This window comes from Lutjanus erythropterus, chromosome 14, assembly GCF_056507025.1.
Source record: "Lutjanus erythropterus isolate fLutEry1 chromosome 14, fLutEry1.hap2, whole genome shotgun sequence".
NCBI classification, from domain to species: Eukaryota; Metazoa; Chordata; class Actinopteri; order Lutjaniformes; family Lutjanidae; genus Lutjanus; species Lutjanus erythropterus.
In genome coordinates, this window is record NC_139330.1 from 17,051,202 (window position 1) to 17,074,398 (window position 23,197).

Consider the following 23,197-nt stretch of genomic DNA (forward strand, 5'->3'; position numbering starts at 1 on the left):
CATGTATTAAGATAACAGGATAACACCGCTGACGACCACCGGGTGGGGTTGTTTATCTGTCACAAAGGCAGGAACATCCACAGCTCAGTTCTTCCACGCACGCGTCTCTGTAGTTGTACTGCAAACATGGGCTTAATTAACTCATTTATGTCCAGTTTTACCCGAGGACAAAAAGAAAGTGACTTGAGTTAAGTGCGACTGTAATATTAGCGCAATTAGTGCACTTAATCATCTCTAGTCCAGCGCTAATGGCCGCACAGCTGCAGGGGCTTAAAGGCTTAGACCTCCTAAGACAATAATGGTCACCTGGAGAACAAACAAGGTGGCACTAATACTCCGGATGTGTCCGATAATAATGCGTCAGCGAGGCGGACCGGTGAGCGTCTCCTGTCCGAGCTCGTCCGGCACAACAACATGGACACAGCAGGTAACACTCTCACACTTCGTCACCTGTAGTTTAAATGTTGCGTGTTGTTTCCTGTGTGTTTTGTAAAGTGTCACGGTTCGAGGTACGAGGAGGAAAAACTTTAGACTTTGTTTCTGAGACGAGATGCGTCAAAGTTTACCGACGCCGCTCGGGACAATGGCAGCAAGTCGACCAGAGGTTAGTTGGTTAATGTGAATGAATAGATGATAAATAACCGTCTGGTTTACGTCTGTCGCGTCTTCGTCGCTGTCCATGGTGCTGATTGACAGAAACACGTGCAGAGCAACGACAATGGGACATTACTTTTATTCTGCTTTATTTGATCGTTTTCTCTTTTTTTTGAATACTTTATTTTAAGGTTTTGTATTATGTAAGAACAATACAACTTATTGCCACTAAAAACTCAATAATACATTACACAGTCAAGCTGTAGTCGATTGATTGATTAGTCAACTGAAAGAAAATTAAACAATTTTGATATTCGATTAATAGTTTCTGTCATTCTTCAAGCAGAAATGTCATGTGTGCTGGTTACAGCTTCTTTTATGATTTTCGTTGTTGTTTATGACAGTAAATGAAGATTTTGTCGGTTTTGTTCAGTTGGTTGGACATAAGAAGCAGTTGGGCTCACAATGTTTTTTTTATTTTTTTGTTTTCTTGGGGGGCACACATATTTTTATAGACTAAATGATTATCGTGATAAAAAAAAAGATTATTTAATAATGAAAATAGTCATGAGTTTTGTACATGGGTGTTAGTATTGGCTTACAATGGAGCCAGTTCAAAGGTTACAGTGAGTCCACAGTTCATAGACGTAATGTTTCCACTGTATCTTTCATTTATACTTTATTTACTTTATTTAATTTTCATTATTATTTTTATTATTATTGTTTTCTATTCAAGATCCCAGGCTATGAGTCACAAGTGTGTCAAAATGTGTGAGTTTTATTATGCTATATGGAACTTCTGAGGCCACGATACTCATCGTAGAATATTCTTCTCTCAACAGAGATCCATTTAATTAAACATGACCCGAGGGGAATCACCATGCGCCACTGACTTCTCTGCAGACAGGCCAGCAGCCTCTCAGCTGAAGCAGGGGGAAACAGGCGCCATGGGCTGCATGCAGGTGGATTCAAAGACTACAAAGAGAGCTAGTGGATTGTACCAACTTCTTTTATCTATAAAGAAAGTCCCCAGTTCAATCATGGAGAGTGACTTTTTAAAATAAATTTTCACAGTAGATTGTTTATTTAGCTGTGTTAACTTTCTGTGTCACATTTTCTCCATTGGGTCTTCTTTTATGAAGCTTTATTTATGGTCTGACACTGGTTTCCATGACGATCGGGGATGTTACCTACAGCTTTGTAAGTTTCCTGCTCCAGTTGGGACCAACTCCAGTTGTTTATCATCCGCTTTGGATCAGCAGGTGCAAAAAGGTCCAGCTCCCCACCACACTCGTTGTCTCCCACCTCCTTTCGTCAAATCCCAGGCCGCACCTAATCCTGATATCCTCCTGTCTGGATGACTGAGGGAAGAACTACCAAACACGTAGCATGGCTCGCTCCTCTCACCCCTCTGGCTGGGGGGAGATGACAAACGGAGGCGGGCACCCCCACTTCAACAATGGAGGCCAGACGGGGGGTTCCCACAGCACCACACGCTACATGCTGAAGAAACAGCACCGCCACAGACGCAGGTCCTCCTCGCCAATGGGCAGGGTCATTCTCATCAACGCACCTGTTGATGGTGAGTTCAGGACATGAAACCGTCCTCTGTTGCCATGGAAACACACACACATAGCCACTGGCAGCAGAGGGGGATCGGTGTCGTGGCCAATCATGAGTCCAAGTTTAGAAAGCAAAGGCTATATATTATTAATCATGCAATATACTAGAGCTGAAATGATAAGTTGATTAATTGTTTGTCAATCACAAGAGAAATTATCAGCAAGGATTTAGATAGTCAATTACTCATGGCACTTTATTTTTTAGTAAAAATACAAAACGTTCTGGTTCCTAAAAAGTAAATAAATACTTTAATTTTCCTATATGGTGGGTACAAGTTAGTGTGTTTGTGATTTTGTCTGTTTGCAGGTGGGGATGATAGTGAAGACATTCACACAGTGACAGTAGATAAGAGTCCAGATGGGCGTCTGGGTTTCAGTGTCCGTGGGGGCTCTGAACATGGACTTGGCATATTTGTCAGCAAAGTGGAGGACGACAGCTCTGCAGGTTAGGAGGAAGTGTGTGTTTCTGTGTGTGTGTGTGTGTCTGTGTGTGTGTTTCTCAAGCTTATTTTTCAGTATGCTTACATTTTGGCTTACATGTGGTCCTTTGTTTCCTTGCGACATTTAGTTTTGTGTATCATGCTGAGTTCCACCTGTGTCCGCAGCGCAGGCTGGCCTGACTGTGGGCGATAAGCTGGTGGAGGTGAACGGGGTCAGCCTGGAGAGCATCACCATGAGCAGCGCTGTGAAGGTCCTGACAGGGAACAACAGGCTGAGGATGGTTGTGAGACGGGTGGGCAAGATCCCCGGCATCCGCTACTCCAAGGAGAAGACCACATGGTGAGGCCAAACACCTCGGAGGTGCTGCTTAATACAGGTTGTGCCAATATGAATAAAGTTGCCAAAAAATATATCCTACATTTAATCTATAATTAAATATTTACACAACAACAATTTTACCAAACAGTACATGTATATCATGACTGTATATACAAGCTACAACCGTGTTATTACCACCACTGACCTTTGCACGGCTCTTGTTTTGTTAAGGCTTGTCACTTGACTGTAGCTCACACTGGTTATCTTTCTTTTGCGATATACTGTATCTTGGTTTCATGTGGCAGCAGTGGATGGATTACTGCTGTGACCTTTATGGCTATTTGATTAACTGATACTGACGGGCCTGAGCCCACTGGAGAAACAAAGCAGTGTATATGAATGTTTTCTTGTGTGCATTTTTGTCCTCTTGCATTTGTGTATGTCTGTGTGTAGGGTGGATCTGATTCACCGGCGGATGGTGGTGGAGGAAAGCGGCCGCACACCATCAGAGGCCAGTTCAGACAGCGCTCTCCGCAGGATCGTACATCTCTTCACCACCTCAGATGACTACTGCCTGGGCTTCAACATCAGAGGAGGCAAAGAGTTTGGACTGGGGATTTACGTTTCTAAGTATGAACCAAGTATGGTTTGAAATGCTCTCTGTTAATGTCTTGTTTTTTACACCTGAAGAGGCCATCAGCATGAGATAGATGCAGTTATTCAGGGTGGTGCAGTGTGTGAGTTTGTTGAGGATCTCAAGTTCAACCCACCCTGTTGAGGTGTCCTTGTGCACGAAAGAGGAAAAGGGGGCAATGAAGATAGAATCTTCCCACAGGAATGTAAGATCACATCATTATCCTATCTGCAGTTTTGGTATTTTCTGTTTCTGCATTAGATCAAAGCAACTAGGCTTCAACTAGAAGGCTGTGGCAGCTGAACTGTGTTGAGTTCAGTGCCATTACAACAAACATTGTTAAGAAACAACTTTAATGAGACTGTACTGTGAATAAGACAAACATAATAACATTTAACACAACATATGCTTCTAATACTGGGTGAAACATTTATTAAATCTAAAATAAATGTATCATAATTAAATGGAGAGTAGAAAGTGAAATAAAAGTCAAACTTGATTTAAGAAGTCAGTTATGACCTTTTCCAGTTTATACAAGGGGATGCAACTGTTATATTTTTATTATCTGTGGTCCATTACAATACTTTAAATTTCAGCAGGCAGCATTTAATACACTTCTCGGCTACTGAATCACACTGTGCCCCCCAAAACAAGCATCTTTTACATTAGGAATAACAACTTTTACAACACTACATTGTGCATGGCAACGAATGGCACCAGGTGAGTGTTGCAGGAATCACCTGCTGTCATCGAGCCTAGTCCTGTTAGGTAAAGTAAGCGGTGGACAACTCTGCCGTTTAATGTCAAAGTGAGTTGGAAAAGCCACCATCATCATTAGACAAATTGCAATCGCATCATCATCATCATCCAAACTTCGAGAACCCCTGTGTTATACAGTGTTTAAAGTTTGCCTTTTCATTCAGGAAATGTACTTCTTCTGAACTGCTCAGATTTAACAGATGGCTTTGTCTCATGCGCGCTATTATGTATTTTCTCTTCAGGCTGGACCCTGGTGGGCTTGCAGAACAGCATGGCATCAAAATGGGCGATCAAATCCTTGCAGCCAATGGGGTCAGCTTTGATGACATCACTCACAGCAATGCAGTCGAGGTCCTGAAGAGCCACACCCATGTCATGCTTACCATCAGGGTGAGAGACAAAAGGAAAATTTAGCACTTTTCATGTGGGTTACCTTACACCATGTTTTGGCCAACATCAAAATAGCTATAAGTTCAGGTGGTAAAACACAGCGACATGGGCATGAGTGTCATGTATCCCGGTACATGTAGGCTCTGAGAGGAGGAGAACCCAGCTTTCTTGGTCAATGTAGCACACACTGTGGAATTTATTGCTTCAATTAACTACTTAAACCATCAATACTGATTGGATTTCCAAATGCAAAGTGCAGAATTTTCTCTCTTGGCAGTGTTAATGATTTGCTCAGGTTTAAACATAACAATTGATTGGGTGCTTCAAGTGCTGTGACACTATAATAAATGTTACAGCGTGTTAAACAACACCAGCTCTTCTCAGGAGGGGAGCACAGCAGAGCAGACAGCTGGCTCTGAGCCCTCGCAGTCCTCATGTGTGTCTGTGTACGCATGCATGTGCGCAAGGCCATGCCACTTAACCTGTGTCATTTTTAGATAAAGGAATTGTGTGTATGTTTGTGTGTATGAATAGGCACATGTGTGTTGTGCAGTGTGCTTGAGTGTGTGTGTGTGTGTGTGTGTGTGCGCACGCTCTCTTAGCTCGCTAACAGTGTGGCATGCTCATTTTACTCCTCTGATCTCAGGTTCCACGTGTGAAAAACAGCCAGGGACGACGTTCATTATTCAAAGGCAGTCAGGGATCAGGTTATAATCAACAGAAAGCCTAAATTTGTGTCTTCCTTCTGTGCTCTATTAGACACAATTGTGGATCAGAGTCACAGTTAGTGGAACTTGGGTTAATTTTAGTAACTGAGCTCTCTCACACCTTGGCATCCAAGGTGGAAAAATGTAGATGTAGCCTTGAGTGACTTCTCTTTGACCTTAAGCTGTGCAATGTTTAGACAATACTGTAAAATAGGCGATTCTTAGACTGATTCTTCAGACAAAATGGCTCCTTCTTTTAAAGCCATTGCAAACCTCCATAGTCTGGCACCCCCCCATGCCCACTCTGAGCCACAACACGTGCACATACACACTGTTTAACTAAAAAGTCTGTGGAAATCTGGTGTAAGGATTAATTTAATTTTATGCTGGTTACTCTTACAAACTTGATTGTTGCTGTATTAAACAACTTGTTGTGTGTTGCTGTGGATAAAGTGAGAGCACAGAGACAGTTTCACCTGTGCAACTTGGTCCATTTTATGTTTCAACAGTAGGACAACTGAACAGCAAACACAAATATGGCACATCACTTGTTAGTCTCAGTCGTAACCACCACTTGCATTATAAGCTAGGTGCACCGTATTATGTAGTTCCTAATCTAAATTAAGGAGCAGAACACAGTATACACACATATATGTACTTACCATCAATGAAATTATGCAAATTCCTAGTTATAAACCTGAGAAAGATAAGGTAAACTACCCCGGCATTAACTCCAGCACCACATTTATGGTTTTGATTTAAATGTCTGAAGAACTTACAGACCCAGACAGAGATTGCACATTGCAGATGCACAACATATGTTTCCCCGTGACGTTCCCAGAACATTCCAGACGGTCAGGATCTGGAGTTCTTTAAAGGGCAGGGGGATGTAATTTGGTGGACTTTCAGGGAACATTCAGGATATTCTGGGAATGTCTAGCCATTGTGACCCTTGTTGTAGGTTGTTCCCACTAGGTCTCTTTGCTACATTCCCATTATATTTGCAAAACCTTTAGGGACATTACAGAAATCTTTCGGGGACCAACCAAAAATTTTCTTTATTTGGCGCTCTAGGTCTTTCCTAAATGTTCCTAGAACTTTTACGTGACGTTACAGGAACTTTTGCACAACCTTTAGGGGACTTAATAATAATACCTTGAACTGCTCTGCTCTGCATTTGTCCCATCCTAAGATTTATGAGCAGTGGGCAGCTACTGTACAGCACCCAAGGACCAACTCCAGTTCTCCAGTACTCTACTTCTTCCAGTTTGTGGTCAAGAGAACTTTCAGGAGAAATCAACATAACATACATGTCGCTGATGACAAGAAAAACCAAGTTCTGTCCGTACTGCTGAACTTGACATCCCCAAACGTGCTAGAAGCAGCATTATCTCATTCTTTTGAAAATATGATGTCTGAATTTTTGATTTTTCCCTGCAGAAATATTACTTTCCATCACATCTTTCTTCATTGATACTTTGGTTCTGTAATGTTACTGTTACATTACTGTAATGTAATGAAATAGAAAATAGGCAGACATAACGTATTATATATTCTAAGATTCAGGATATTCGACACCTTTACAGAACTGTGAATGCTACACAAAGTCCATGTTCACATGTGCATGTAAGCATGTTACCCTCAGTCAAGGGAGCATAGAGATTGTGTAGATGTGTGCAATTTGTCTTTATTTATATTCTCTCTGAATATTTTATGTTTTTGCACCTCAACAGGAAGCTGGGAGATACCCTGCATACAAGGAGATGGTGGCAGAGTACGGCTGGCTCGACAAGCGTATGTTGTCCAAAAGTGTTGATCACAAAGTGTGAATTTACAAGATAGAGATAGTGTTTAAGATTAGTTTTAAATGTGATGATAACTACATATATATGTCTATGGACAGACCTGCTAATCCCACTGATCAAGACCTCTGCTGAACTCACTGGCTAAAAAGAACTCATTACCATCTAGCATTTAATTTTATTATTTGGGTACCAAAAAGTTACATTTGTATTTGCAATATTAATAATTTTTGTTGCTTAAAATCAATACTTTGGGTCTGTCTGTTGATACAACATTGATACAACATTTTTTTTTCTCCCACCCTTACTAAATCATGTAGAACAGGATGATGAAAATGTGACCGAGTTATTTGGAAATTTTCATTCTCATTTCTATTTGCAAAGCCAAATGTTGGATTCAACTTTGAAATCTTATTAAAAGAAAAACTGGAACACGAGACCAGATGCCACATGTGGCTGCTTATACTAAAGTCCTGTCATTCAGTTTCTTCACGGGACTCAAATTCCTTTTTTTTTTCAGTTTGTTATGAACACAGCCAAGGATTAATTCAGTGTACTCAAAGGCAGCTCAGTCATCTGGAACAGAGCACAACCTGACATCTGGGTAATGCAGAGTCGTTTTGGAGTTTCTTTAGAAAAAGAAAAGAAAACAGAACAACTCCTGGGTCATGTTCGGTCTCTCAGAAGTTTAGAGGATTAACATGAGACAGGAGGGCAGACAGGTTGTGATCCAAACTAAACAGACTGTGTAAAATAAGGAAATGAATCGCAAATCTTATTCTTTGTGTAACCCAAAAGCTTGTGTGTGTGTCTTCAAATATAGCAGTTTCATGAGGTATTACACTTTATTGCACTTTAATTTATACACACACTAATGCTCATACTTTATTTTAATTATGATTTATCTTCTACAGTGGCCAATGGGATCCCTGCACCATCCTACCAGGGCTCAGACTCAAACTCCTCTGCCTCCTCATTGTCCTCCAGCACCCCCCTCAGCTCCCTCAGTGGTCTCTCCCAGGTCCTTTTCCCTCCTATCTTTGGCTCAGAAATGGTAGACGTCGCCATCTCCACGGAGGACCGCTACCGACGTCCAAGCAGCGCAGAGCGAACAGCTGACACTGCTATACAGACTGACCCCCATCCTCCAAACTACCTGGACCAGCCCTCGCCTAATGGGTCGTACCCCGACAGGCCGGTCACCACAGACACCAGTCGGACTGTAGGTGCCACAGTGCTGCTGAAGGACACACGCATTCATGGGAAAGGGGAAGGACCAAGGGAGATGGGAGGAGCTGGGGAAGGTGGGCGAGGACGGACGAGGACACTGTCAGCAGGGGACCAGGAAGTAGCAAAACACTCACCTAAGACGGCAGCGCTGATGGCCCTGAGCAAACCACGGAAGCCAATCAGACGTTCCCAGAGCCACATCACTGCATCAGGTGAGACCGGTTGGCTCACTGGGATTGTGAGGAGAATGAACTGTGGATGTAAGGTTGCTTTACAGACACAGGTGTAATATTAAAGGGATAGTTCGCATTATTTGAAGTGGGGTTGTATGAGGTACTTCAGTCAGTGTATTACCTGCAGTAGATGATGGTTTGCACACCCTGTGTTTGGAGAAGCAGAGAGGAGTACTCTTGTAGGAAGCTAGCGAAGGCTTATAACTTCCAAATGGATTCACTGACTTGCACAAGATTTAGTGGAAAGGTTGGTTATGAGAATAAGGACAACTGATTGTCCGTTCATGCCAACGGGCAAAAGGGGGCGTGACAGTGGGAGTGGGGTTAATAGATGGGTGTGTGAAACAGAATTTCTGATGCATAAAATTATAAAATCTATGTCAAGAATGTGGATCCAGGAGGATGTTAAATAGCGTCAGGCATCGCCCGTGGGACATGAGCCATACGACCTCCTCGTCACTATGGAGACCTGGGAGAAGACACGCTCAGTCTCACACACTTCACATTAACTACAAATTTGTTTTATATATTAAATTATGATATTATGATTATGATTACAGAGTGCAGATGAGGCTGAAGGGATTTTTATTAGTTTTTAAGGTATTTGTTCATGAATCAAAGTTTGACCAAGTGATGGTGTTATATGAAAAGTCAGAGGATCAACAAAGTCCACAGTATCAGCGTCAGGCAGGCTGTGCTCTGTATTCTGGTTGTTGATTATAGTGGCAGTGTCATCCATCTCAGTTGAGAAACAAACCTTTCCAGAACCATGGCCCTGTGAGTATTGCAGCCACAATCAGGTTCAGTTCTTTGGCTGATTTTTGTGACAGTACTTGCATTCACTGCGTAATGAGATCCGCTCTCACACCCTCCAGAGATCTTTCTGCAGGGCATCAGTCAGTTTAATGACCCCTCATCCCTCTGTCACTCCAGGAAGTAAACAAGAACATCCACGCTCCACATGGCTGATTTAAGCTCCTGACAGAAAGTGTCCGAGAACTCAAAGTTAACACAGACTCATGATTAATCGCTGCCCTTCTCTCTCACTTGTTGTACCTCAGTGAGGAATGAATAAGAACAACCATATGGAGAAATATCCATCCAAGCCTTGGCGAGGCTGTTGAGTTATTAGCCTTTCCTTTTCAATTCATCCTGATCATTCATACCTCCAGGTCCTGGCGGGGGCTCGGGGCACAGCCCAGGGCTGATTGGACATTTGTTATGTAAGCTGAAGCACTTCTCTGTAGTGTCTTCAATAGATGGGAGTGTGTTCAGGTTGGTGTAGCTGCAATTCATCAGTATTACTGTGTTACTCTCCACAGTGGCAGATTTACTGCAGTGAACAGAGGGGCTGACTGGAAGAGAAATGAACAGTCTGCACTCATAGCAGAGAGCGTGTATCACCCACTGTTATTGGCTAACAGTTAAGCATGCAGCCGCCTAATGAATTATGCTTTCAACACCATACACAGAGATGCAGAACGTCCCGTTCTCGCTATTCTTCGACAACACTCATGGAAAATTTTTATATGAACAAGATATAAATGCAGCAAAGATGACATGTAACTACCTGCTTGTGATCATCTAGATTTAGTTCTGTTTGTTTAGTTAAAGTACTTGTTTGTATTTGTTTACATAATTTACAAACCCCAAATCACTGGAGAGCAGTGTGAAGCATAATTAACAACAGAATCCAATGATTTGCTGATTTTTTTTTTTTTTTTTTTTTTTTTTACCAATATTCAGTTCAATACTCAGTATTTGTTTGGAACTGCAGACACTAATTTTGAAGTTTTGTTGTATTTTTGATACTTTTGATACTCCAAACTCTTTCAGTACGAACCTAAACTTTGCACTGGTAAATCTGGACGGTCCTTCTCCTCTTAAACGTAGAGGACAAAATGTCCATGATATCCATGAAATCAGATCACAGCACGCTTTTCCACTTTGTGTCAGTCCAGCTCAGATGAACTTGGCCTCAGTGAAGTCAGTTGCATTTCTGGATGCTGTGTATATGACTTACACTTTACATGGTCTTAACTTGCATTTGTAGATGCAGTGATGAATTGTGTTTACAACACAATAGTTTTCCAAAGTGTTCCTGAGCCTGTGTAGTAATGTATTTTATACAATTATGTTAGTTTTTGATGCAGTGCTGCACAGGTCGCATGCAGAGATTTTTCCAGATTCTCTAAATCTTTTAAAGAAGAGTTGAACCTTGCCCCATCCTTGCTTGTGAACAACTTAGCCTTTTGGATTCCCCTTTCATACCTCATCATGATACTGTCACCTGCTACCAGTTAACCTGGTGACCTGTTGAATGCTTCAAGCAGGTGTTTTCAGAGCATTCCACAATTTTCCCAGTTTTTTGTTGCCCTTGTCCCAATTCTTTTGAAAAGTGTTGCATGCATCAAATTCAGAGTCAGTATGTATTTACAAAATATTTTTTATCAATTTGAACATTAAATGTCTGTCTTTGTAATTTGCTCAATTGAATGCAAGTTGAAAAAGATTTGCTAGCCATTACATTCTGTTTTTATTTACTTTGGACACAGCATCCCAACTTTTTTGGAATCAGGATTTGTAGAAGGTGAAAGTCTAAGCAGACGGAGCACAGTGTTAAAATCTGAACTGGAAATACCCGCATTGACTACATGTATTGATTTAGAGATACTATTTTGTCTTCTATTTTTGTCCACCTATAGAGGACAGACAGAAGAAGAAGAGGCAACAGAAGGAGAAGCGCTCAGTTGAGGGTAAAACCAGCCTGCAGCGGTCTAAAACCTTTGTCAACCTGTTGTTTAAGAAAGACCGTAAAGAGAAGAGTCGCTCCAAGTCACCATCTCATCATGTGGACAAAGGTGAGGGCGCGGTCACAAGACAGTTTTTTTTTTTTTTTCTTTCCTGACATATATTCTGCATCCCACAAAGCAAAATGTAGCCTCAGGTTCTGACTGAATCACCGTTTCCTTCCACTTTATTTATTATATTTGAATCAGTGAACAAGTCGGAGATGTAGGCAGTGACTCAGAGGTCTGGAACCAGGCTAGAGTCCTGTTTCAGATTATACTCCTGGCATTTACTCATTTCTTAGAGTTCATTAGTTCACATCAGTTTTGGCCATCAGTGCTGGTATGGGATGGAACCTCCAAATGTCAGACATAGATGTGAGTGACTCAGCTTTGAATCAGCCTCACTGGAAAGATTATTTTGCAGGGACTTTTCTAGGTTTGTGAGATAATGTCTTTACTGCTTTTTAGAACAGATTACAGTGTAATATTCATGATACTCAGAACAAATGGATCCTTGTGTATGAGTTGATTGTTTGTTTGGTACAAACCTGAATTACATACATGTTGTCCCATGAAAACCGACCATGATGTTGAGGTACTTTTGAAGCATAATTAAAAAATAATCTGGAAAAAAAATCTCCGTTGATAGATTTGCTGGTCTCTGTGAAGAGAAAATACTTTGTTATCCTCAGATAAGGAGCGAGGCCGTCCGTTCCAGCTCTTGACCTCCCCAAAGGAATCCCGCGCTGGGGTTAAAGACAGCAGCCCTCTGCCCCGGCCTGAGACCTTGCAACATGTGGAGGACATGGCAAAGAAGCTGCTGATCCACGATGAGGTGGCTGCTGTGATGAGACATTGTCAGCGGGTGAGTTCCTGATCTGAAATTGCCACCTCTAACACCTCAGCGGCACTCACCTGTGAGTGTTTTTTCCTGCCACAGAATGAAAATCAACCGGACTACTTACAGGCTTAAGTGAGCAGTATTGTTCCCTGTGTCGCCGTGTGTCCTTTAGTGATAGACGTGTCTGGCAGCGGTTGTGACAAAAGACGGATTTGGCCTGTCATTTATGATTAGGATCAAATATCAGCCATCATTTGATCCCCTTGACTCTCTTGGCCCATCTCACACTTACTGGCCAATTTGAGCGGATCAACTCCTTGGCCGGCCCTTTGTCTCCACTACAGGAGATATCAAGTCTACTTCGAGCACTATGACTTAGCTGTTAATACAGTAATCAAACACCAAAGACTGAATACAGTGGAGTGTAATGGTGTCCTTGGAAAAGTGAATATTTAATGTACATGTAACACTTCAGAAGACACCCTAGCTCATAATCATGAAGATGTACTGTATAGTCTGCACGCAAACTACCATAAATAAGTATCATAATAAAGGTGTTTTGAAGAATCACTTCAGTTATGATTTTAACACCTTGAGTAAAAGGGCTTCTCCAGATTTAGTATTGCACTTCCATGAAGTTTGGGCAACTAACAAGGGATAAAAACAATGGTTAAAAAATGATGAAGCACAGTCTGAGACATCCTAATGTTCAGTCTCTGGTTGGTGTCTTTCACTGGAGATTCCCTTCCTCCTAAATGCTCGCTTCTTTCAAACTTCACACCTTCAGTTTGTAACACAGACTGTCTGTCAGAGATCTCATTCACACAGAGTCACAGCACAATGTAACACCAGTTTTCACTGGCGTGCTCCATGTCGAGTGAACTTGATGTTTAAAATTGGTGGAATACTCCTTGAAAAGTCAGAAAACAACCAGATGGACATATGTGTTTATTTGTTTATACCCATTAGAAGAGCCCTAGATTAAAGCTAGTCCTTAAAAACATACATACATTTAACATATGCAACTAAAAGAAGAACATTCATTAAACATCACAGTCATTACAAACATCAGAAATATATTAAAGAATAACATTAATATTTATGAGGTAAAATTCACACTGAAGACTCTCTCAATAGAATAATCAGCTAAAAATACAAATCCCATATGCACAGTATCTTACCAGTCCAAGGTGTTTCCTTATTTGCTTTTAAACATTGTTTTTTGTGCTGATTTAGTCGATGACTGCAGTTTAAAAAATCCATGTTTTCACTGCTCTGTATACTGCTGTGCGCTTAATAATGTTAGTGTTAGTTGGGGAGTGAAAGTCATCCTTCTGTTGCCTGTCAGGTGGCACATGTATATGATTTGAAATTTGAAGTGTTTTAATTGACTATAAAGACGACTACGCTAGTTGGTTCTTCTTATTCTCCTCATCTAATTTGTGTTCCGATCTGTCCCCCAGTTTCTGTCCGACAACGTGATTGAGGATTTAGTACGTCCCCTTTTGGCAATCTTGGACAGGCCAGAGAAACTGCTTCTTCTCAGAGAAATAAGGTGAGACACATAGTGTATACTGCTTTTATATGTATACATACAAAAACAATAGATATAAGCATGTTTTAATATGCATGTGAGGAAATCTAATTGACTCTGATCATATTCTCTGCAGGATGCTGATACCTACCACTGAGCTGGGTCGATTTGACAGCATGGTCATGCCCTTTGAGCTGGAGGCGTACGATATTCTCAAAAGTCGCTCCTGTAAGCAGAGTAATAGTTTCTATTCATACAATGTCCTGTTAGCATGAAAGGAACTTAAGAGTAAGGGTAATAGAAGCTAGAAAAAGCAGGTGAGATTACACAGAGCAAAGAAATGTTTGCAAAATCGGTGAGATATCTTTAGTCGGTTATTTCTTTTCAGTGCGTTCTCCAGCGCTGCGTTCCCCCCGCAGTGGAACCCCTCGACGTCACCTCATCACCCCAATCCCAGGTACACCACCTTCTTCTCACTCTCTCTCTTTCAGACCACATCTCTTTCTCCCACTTTCTGCGTCTGGTTGCTGACCTTTCTGTAATCCCAGAGGAATATGAGCTACATGAGGGGCTTAAACCTCTCGCCTTTTATCTCCTTCTTACTTTCCTCCCTCACCTCACTTCTTTTGTGCCTCATCTCACATCTGTAGTGTCATACACACACACACACACCTCCCATCCCTCATAAAAACACACACGCACACACACACATATCACTGTGCACAAAATGTCTCAGGTTTCCTGTGCCTGCGCTGAGGCAGAGGCTTATGTTACATCTCTGTGGCCAACAGAATGACTGAGACGTGCCCGGCTGGCCAGTGTGACACTTCAACAATACAGAGATGCTTTCAGCCTTTTCCTCATTCAAGAGTCATCGAGACACAATCAATACAGTCTCACCTTAGACTGACTGCAGTCGTCTCACTTTCTAAAGTCACAGGTCAGAGGTCACGGGGTCAGCATTGTGACAGCAGAGGGGAGCTGACAGGGCTGAGATGTCCGTGTTTTGGAAGCAAGAGATGTAGAATTGGACATTTTTTTGTTCTTTTGGACATTTGACACATTGACTTCTGTATAAAATGTTGAATTAAACCTCTCCAAATAATATAGCTGGTCCTGTAGGGATAAGAAAATGTATGTATGAAGTGGCACGCCTTCTGCTGCACTTTATTTCAATTTAGTGCTCTGCCTCACCAAAAAACTTGGATATTTTTGTTTTTCAGAGAATTGATAAATATAAGCTGACAGTGCCATCTCAAAGAGCTTTTAGTTTATCCCTGTTTTACTGTAAAATTGAATTGTTTTGTTCTTTATGCTTTGGTTGTCTCTGAGAATTTAGGCTTCTTATTCTCTATTCTTTTGTACTAATATTTCATGGTCCAATTGTTAAAATTAAATCAAATCCATATTTTTCTGTCATTCAGGCAGTGTAGTGTAAAATCATCACCCACTGTTTGCTATTCAAAGGACATCCTTGAGTTCTTTGCATGAACAAGTTTGCTCTAATGTTTTCTTGGCATCAGTATTCAGAGTATGTTATCCTTATAGGCAACAGATATTGTTTACCTTTTATAGTGAGATGCCCAGCTGAGGAAGGAAAACTTCATGTACTATAGATTTACAACTGTGATGTCAGTGCTAGACTCTAGTCTTCTGTGGCATCAGGAGGCTGTCTGATAAATTCCCTTGAGTCGTGTCATTTCAGTCGGAGTCAGTTGATGCTGAAGACTCCAAGAAAAAAAAATCAAGAAGTGTGGAGTAAGAAAGCTTCAGACCTCTGTAGCTGTATTTTTGGTGGCCTTAATTGTGCACAAAAGCAAATGCTTCCCAGTTCCCTAATTTATTCAAGGTAATGGTGCATTTCCTATTAGCTGTTGCGAGTTGGCAGCTTATTGCTATAACTTCAGGGAAAACGTGAGGACTTTAGATACATCAGAGAGTGAGGAACAAAGTCGGCATCGTGTCTAAACGTAATGTGAGTCATTCGTAACAAGGGTAGTCTTAGGCAACTGGACTTGATAGAGCTCTTGAAGACGTTTCGCTTCTCATCCAAGAAGCTTCGTCAGTTCTGAACTGAAGAACTGAAGAAGCTTCTTGAATGAGAAGCGAACTCTGTCAAGTCCAGTTGCCTACGACTACCCTTGTTATGAATACCATGACCTGGATGACTGAGAATCTTCACAGACATGCAACGTGAGTCATGTCAGGTAGATTTTCATTGACTACAGTCGTATAAAAGCGAAGATAACTCACGTGATCCCACGCCACTCCACAGCATCATCAAACTACATCTTTTGTCACTGTTTTAATGTGGGAGAGACCTCTAGGGGCAGAACTTACATATTGTGTGTTTAAACTGTCAATCGTGAATCTGATAATTTTACATCAGGGTGGAGGAGTAATCATTTAACTCAGTGGTGTCAAACTCAATTTCATCCTGGGCAACATCAGCTTTATAGTTACTCTTGAAGGGTTGGTTGTAAATATAAGACTATGTAAATGTACTTGTTATCATATTACATAATTGCCTCTGCATTTGATTATTATTAGTTTTCCTAATAACTTAATAATTAATAACTAGCTGCAACACTGATGTCTTCAGTGCAAGATATCAAAATAGGGATGCAATTTAGGATATGTAGTTTATGGACACCATAATGCAGCATACAATTGCGATGCACAAATTATATTTATTGCAAGCTCTCACGGGCCACATAAAATGAGATGCCAGGTCAGATTCTTGAGTTTGGCACGTGTCTTTTAACTCATGCTGACCTGTACTTTGAGTAATGTTCACATGGCTGTATTTATATGCTGAAGTTCTACTGAGGAAACTTCTTGTTTTTATGTTTGTCCAGACTACAGGGGTGGATTCCACCTCCAGCCAGTCCAGGACACACTGCATGAGCGTCAGTTGTTTGAAGAGTTGGAGAGATTACGTTTGTCCGGCCAACAGTCAGGTCATGTGCCTCCATCCCGTGCCTTCACCCCTCTGCTGGATGTCCCTGTGGACAACTATGCCTCCTTCACTGTGCGCTCCCGCTCCCTGAGCCCCTCACCAACCCACAGCTCCCTCCTCACAGAATCCGCGCACATCACCCAACGTGGGCGCCAACCCCATCGCTCCCCAAACAGAAGAGAGAACGGGGCTTCGAGGTATGACGAGGTCTCCTTGTTGTCAGTGTCTGACCGAGGAGAGGCGGCTCCCGAACGAGGGAGGTCACCTGTGAGAAACGGCCGTGGGAGAGCGAGGAGGGAGGCGAGTCCTGACAGCATAGATGGCAGACTGAGCAGGCAGGAGGGCTACACAGAGGTCAGCGTGCAGGTTCCCTCACAGCGACGGGGGAGAACCCCTCTGGCTGATGTATTTGAGCCTCAGAGAGACAAGAGTCCATCCATAGCCAGAGGGAGCGGTCAGCAGCTGAATGGACATTCACAAAATGGTCATGGTGTCAGAAGAAGAGCAATGCTACCACCTGAGGAGTATGAAATCAACACTCTGACCATCTCCAAGGCCAAGCAATCACTAGGTGAGTACAACACAGAAACACATGTTTTTAGCACTTTGATTTAAGTTTAAACTGAATTTATTTTCAAGAATTTAAAATATAAAATTGTTATTATTCTTAATCTGTGGACAAGTTTGTTCAATATGCATGCTAGTAGAATAAAAACTGACAAATTACTAGTGTAAAGTTGTCCTTGTTGTTGTTTTCAATGTTTGTTACATCACCAGTAGAGGTCAGGGCATCACTTACTACTAAATTGAGAGGGATCTGGACGTGTTTAATGCTTTAATGATAGCTGAAAAAGACCAAAGAGAGTGTAAACACTATTAGCATAGATAGAATACAAGAATTGCGTACTGTCAAACAATCCTTCACTTTGTTATTTTATTATTTCCCTGTGTATTTACAGGTATTAGTATCTCTGGAGGGATGGAGTCCAGAGTCCAGCCCATGATAAAAATTGAGAAAATCTTCCCTGGAGGAGCTGCATCTACAAATGAGGCTCTAAAGGTGAGAAATTGCAGCAGTAGAAGAAAGGAACGCCACAATATATTACAAAATGGGTGTCAATTCAATGTCAAAGTTATAGCCATATAATTGTAAATGAAAAAGTATTGCTAATGATTCAGAGACTGGGCTGCACCAGCAAAGATTAATTTAATTTAAAATTGGTTCTAATCAGACTCAAAGACTAATCTCAGTTTAAAACAAAATGAAGTAATTAAATGAGTTTAATCACAAGTGCAATCAAGACCTAGTAAGAAAAAAAGTGAAAAACTGTTAACTGCTCAGTAACGAAATATTGCATTGTTTGCTAGCTAGCTAAAAAGTAAAAAACATAGCTAGCAAAAAAGTTTGAGTGAAAGAAGACATATCATAAAATGGGGTTGGGGTAATTAACACATTAAACATTGCATCTTTTCAGCATTAATATTGAGAATCTATTGTTGTTCCTTCATAACACACTGATTTTAAAGCACATTAGATGTCCGTCCTGGTTGGAGAGGATTGTAAGTAACCATCAGACCATCTGACCTGTGGTTATGAGCTATTGTTGCTATAAGTCAGCACGTCTATGATGAAGAGGTTGAAGGTGTGCAATGAGGAGTGGAGAGGAGATGAGTGGAGAGCCATCTCAAGTAGCCCATTGCCTCAATTATTGATGAAGTACACCGGTGCTGGTCTACTAATGTATTGGTAATATATCGACCACACAGTAACTTAACAGCCGTCCGTGATCTTGGCCTGGTTCACTTAAACACACATGATACACACACTCATTCACTACAATTAACCACAGCCTCATTCTCGACAAGAGTCAAAGATATCAGTGAGCAAAAAAAACACCTGCATCAAGGTACTTTAAAAAGAATTGCGTGTATGTTAGGTCTGAAACAGAATATATACAGGGATGTATATAGGTGTGTTTGCAGGTTAATTTGCATGTGTTTCCCAACAGCTAGCTATCAATTGACACCTGTTACGCAGGTCTAATGCCTGATTAGAGTGCCAAACAGACAGGGGATCCAGTATCTGCCCAGCTTTTCAAATTCAAAGAAGTTCCCTCTTACAGTCCCTGGACTGAAAAAAAAAAAAAAAAAAAACAGAACCTGGCAAAAGGAGACAGAGTGAAACAAGAGTCTACAGCCAAGCTAGTGGGTCTGTGAGGCTACCTAGGTAGTACTTAGGTACTCGATATAGATTAACATGTTCATAACCACGATGGAAACATGTTAATGTTTGGTAGGTACATGTTTACGATATGATCACCATCTTAGTTTAGACAGTTAGCATGCTAACTTTTGCTAATTAGCAGTAAACAAAAAGTGAAGCTGATTAAATGTCACTTCTGCAAGTATTCAACCCTGAAGCAAAATACTGGACAAATTAAAGATAACAGGATAATGACAGTATAATTCATCCTGAGAGGAGCATGGATGTCTGGAAAATCCATCCAATAGTTTAGAGACATATTTCACTAAAACTACAAATATGAATTTAATGGTGGCGCTAGAGGAAAAGTCAGGGGACCACCAGTGTCAGTAGGGTTCATCCTCTGGGAACCATCGGTGTTTGCACCAAATTTCATGGAATCGACTAAATAGATGTTTACATATTCCACAAGATAAATGAAATGTTTGACCTTCTGGGGAGTGCGAATGACTATACATGGTAATCCATGTAAAAGTTGTAGAGGTATTGCATTTCGGACCAATGTGGTGGACAGACCAACATACCAACATAAGCATTTCCACCACAGGAATGTTCCCCAGGGAATAGGAATCCTTTGGAGGAACTCAGTGCATTTCCTCTGCAGGAACCAGGCTCTAAATTTGGTTCTGGGGACATTAAAGCTTCCACCCAAAGTACCTGGGTGGAAAAACTTTACTCTCAGGAACTTCTTTTCAATGAACTAAAAGGTTCCTGCAGCCCATTGGTGTTTCCACCAAGGTATAAAAACCCGCAAATAAGTCAGATGACATATTAAAAAGCAATACAAGTAACTGCATCACACCTCCAGTCCATCAGGTGGCAGTAAGAAGAAGACAAAGACTATACAACAGTGATGACACCATATAAAGCAATGGACAGAAAGGCATCATCATTTGTGCAATGCTTAAACGCCTAACAAGTCCCTGCTTGGGGGTGTAGTACTCTCCAAAAGTACAAGAACATTAGGGGTGGGGCTTGTAGCCCTGAAAATTTCTTGTTTGGTTGATACTTATTTCAGTCACTATTATTCTGTGCTTTGACACATCATGGACTTACAGCATATGACCAACAATGGACGACAGTACGATTTAAAAACCCTGTCGTACTTTGCCTGATCTCTGCAGGTCTTTAGACCACAGACAAAATGCAGAGGAAATGGGATGAAGGAAACTTTAGGTTCCTTGAAAAGTAGTTGGAAATGCAGCCATATTGACATTTTCATCCCAAGAGCAATGCGAGACTCATAAGACACAGAAATAGCCTATGGCTGCTGGCTCGCACAGAACTGATGTCTGTTGTCTCAACCTCACACCTCACAACCAGGCATGTCAGCTCACCCATATCAGCTCCCTGGCTCAGTTCTATCTCCCCTTACTCTTCAGAGGGAAGTGAGACCAGGTCAGCTCAGTGCTAACATGCATCCTGTTTCCTCAGACCCACACTTATGATAACATACAATCAGTGAAGAATGTTGTTTTGTGTGTGGCCGTGTGTGTGTGTGCAGACTTTCCTATTCATTAGACTCGGCCACCTACTTTTCTGAACATAAGTGTGTCATGTGCCTGGATTTAACCGACTGTGTAAGAGGGCGTAGTAAATACTGCAACATGTGACCACCTGCCTATTCAGTGTGTAGGCTTGTGTGTAGCTGCAAGAGCTGAATGTTGACTGTCCTGCTTGAATTGTTTCAGAGATGGATATCTCAAAACAAAAGTTATAAACCATCAGAGGTGAATGTGTGAATTTGTTTTTGATAGATTTACTAGTAAGTTTAGCACCTATATTAGTTAAAATAATAAAACCAAAAGACTTGCATGAAATATAGCAGAGAAATATTAAATTAGAATTCACAAAAGAGAATGACACCACGACAGGCAGGTTGTGTGTCATTCAACATCATTTTTGCCCTAGTTACGGAGACTGAAATGTGCGTTTAAAAAAAAAAAAAAAAAAAAAAAACAGTCGACAAGGACCGCCACCTCAAGGCTGCCCATAAAAAGAAAAAGGCTGCCCCAAAACCATAAGTGGATCCCTGTCAGTAGGAATGAGTACAAGAGTATTTTCTGTCTCCCATGGTCAACTGTGCTGCTCGGACATGTTAGTCCCCAGATGAATGTCACCGCAGGTTAGACAAAGACAGAAGACCCAGAGAGTTATTTTGGCAGACCAAATATTTTGCCCATGTATATGATCTGGTGTTATAACCATTAATATAACTGATGCAACTGAGCTTAACTCTTATTCACTCTTTAGTTCCTTATATTCATGTTGAGAGTAACAGAGGACTTGTAAATTGATGCATAAAAAGCACAAATTGGTCCATTAAAAATCACCAGAATGTAGGAAATAGAGAAGTTTCACTTGTAATAAGTAATATATAGAGCCAACACTTCTCCCCTCCTTAGCTAAATAATTTTGTTGACTTTATTTGTGATGGCCTGGAAACCACATTATGAATGATTCACTGATCCTTCCATGCAGACTGTAGTAATTTTTACAGTCTCACAGTGTTATTTTTGTACCATGACGTCCATTGGCTCGAAAAGAGGAAACCTCATAAATGCGCTCCATAAATGGCCCCAAAGAGGATGGGGCAGATTAGGTTGTGATCTGTTTAATTCAAATAAATTACTTTTCAAAAATGAAAAAGCAACTTTAATCTCCTCTTTGGTTAAATGGATCTAAATCTTTTGATACTGTTCTCACGGAAGGCTGTAAGGTTATTGACCGAACACCAGACCACGTGATGATCTGTAAGAAAAAGTGTCAGGACAAACACAGGGCAGCACAGATCTAATCTTCTATACTAACCAAATGTGTTTGGCTCATAATAGAGAGAATGGCCTACTGCAGAATAAAACAAAATCTATGTATTTGTGTCTAATGACTGGAAAGGAAAAGGGAAAGGGAAAAAGACGTGATTGGTGGAGATACAACAATGGCCAACGGCCTTGCATGTCTCTATTATGTGTTGCTAACCTTCATTGAGGTTGAGCGCATGAGACAGGTGCATCCTTGGCAAACGCTGATGACATCAGAGGAAGTTCCTCTCCTTGGGGCTCCAAAGTTTTCACTCTCAGCTCGCATCCTGCAGGAAACACTGAGCAAACTGTCCTAGCTGGGTGTGTGTGTGGTTGTCTCAGAGTATGTTCTCTTTTCCAACAACCCTGTGCTGAAAGGGAAACGTTATATGTGCACTAGTGACGGCCTTCAGCGTGAATGTATTAAAGTAACAGGAGAGTCCCAATTCTCTCTGGCATAAATCATTTTCCCGCTAAGGGACACAATCATTGCACATTTATGGAAACTGTCTGTATCGTCGCTCTGGAAAGAGACAGAAAAAGAGACACAGAGAGGGAGGAAAATATACAAAGATACATGTAATCATGAAACATGAATAATAATAAATCTTATTCCAAGTTTACATAAAGTATTGCATGTTAAACTTTTGCCCTTTTACCTGGTTTTGTATCCGCAGGCTGGGTATGAGCTCTTGTCTGTGGACGGCGAGAGTCTGCAGGGGGTGACACATCAGCATGCGGTGGATGTAATTCGCGGTGCGTTTAGCAACAAGGCCAAAGACCCGATGGTTTTTGTGGTCAAGGTCCCCAAGGGCCGTCCCACCACCCCCACCAGCCCCAGGAGGCCTGCTGACTAACCTCTGTGTGCCTCACAGCCGGGCTGCAGCTCGGGCATGAAGGACACCAAAACCTGCAACTCCTGGGGGAGTGAATAAACTACAGGATTCACTCCAGAAGAAGAAATATAGGACAGGTTGATCTCGGGTCACAGTGGAAAAAGCATTTGTCCTCTGAAAGGCAGAGTTATGACAGTAAGCAGCAGGAAAAATGTCAAAGAGAAACAGGTTTTTAAGACTGATACAGCAGCTTTATTTATCAGGATAAAGATAAATCACTTTTGCTACGATGAAATGTAAGATACTGAATGTTGCAACTGTACGACTTTTATAACATTCTTAGAGTTTTTAGCACACATTTTACTAAATGCATACATTGCACATGAACTGGACAAAAAGTGATATGTGTTTTAAGATAAGATCATGTGGTTCATGAACTCC

General features: G+C 41.4%; 1 protein-coding gene across 1 annotated transcript; it reads left to right on the forward strand.

Moving 5' to 3' along the window:
* Positions 1–1,653: 1,653 nt before the first annotated feature.
* pdzd7a (PDZ domain containing 7a) lies at positions 1,654–22,978 on the forward strand. The gene is made up of 15 exons (XM_084735695.1): positions 1,654–2,176; positions 2,524–2,661; positions 2,822–2,996; positions 3,429–3,605; positions 4,611–4,758; positions 7,199–7,259; positions 8,182–8,709; positions 11,436–11,591; positions 12,215–12,387; positions 13,827–13,918; positions 14,034–14,125; positions 14,286–14,354; positions 16,756–17,427; positions 17,816–17,916; positions 22,598–22,978. The coding sequence occupies exons 1-15, from the start codon at positions 1,984–1,986 to the stop codon at positions 22,775–22,777; spliced, it is 2,955 nt and encodes a 984-aa protein (XP_084591821.1). The 5' UTR covers positions 1,654–1,983; the 3' UTR covers positions 22,778–22,978.
* Positions 22,979–23,197: the final 219 nt, after the last annotated feature.

Excerpts from the sequence above, each read along its gene's own strand:
- pdzd7a (XM_084735695.1), top strand. The coding sequence starts at position 1,984 with ATGGCTCGCTCCTCTCACCCCTCTGGCTGGGGGGAGATGACAAACGGA. Across the intron at positions 2,177-2,523 it reads CATCAACGCACCTGTTGATG|GTGGGGATGATAGTGAAGAC; the intron begins GTGAGTTCAGGA and ends GTCTGTTTGCAG. Across the intron at positions 13,919-14,033 it reads CTTCTTCTCAGAGAAATAAG|GATGCTGATACCTACCACTG; the intron begins GTGAGACACATA and ends TATTCTCTGCAG.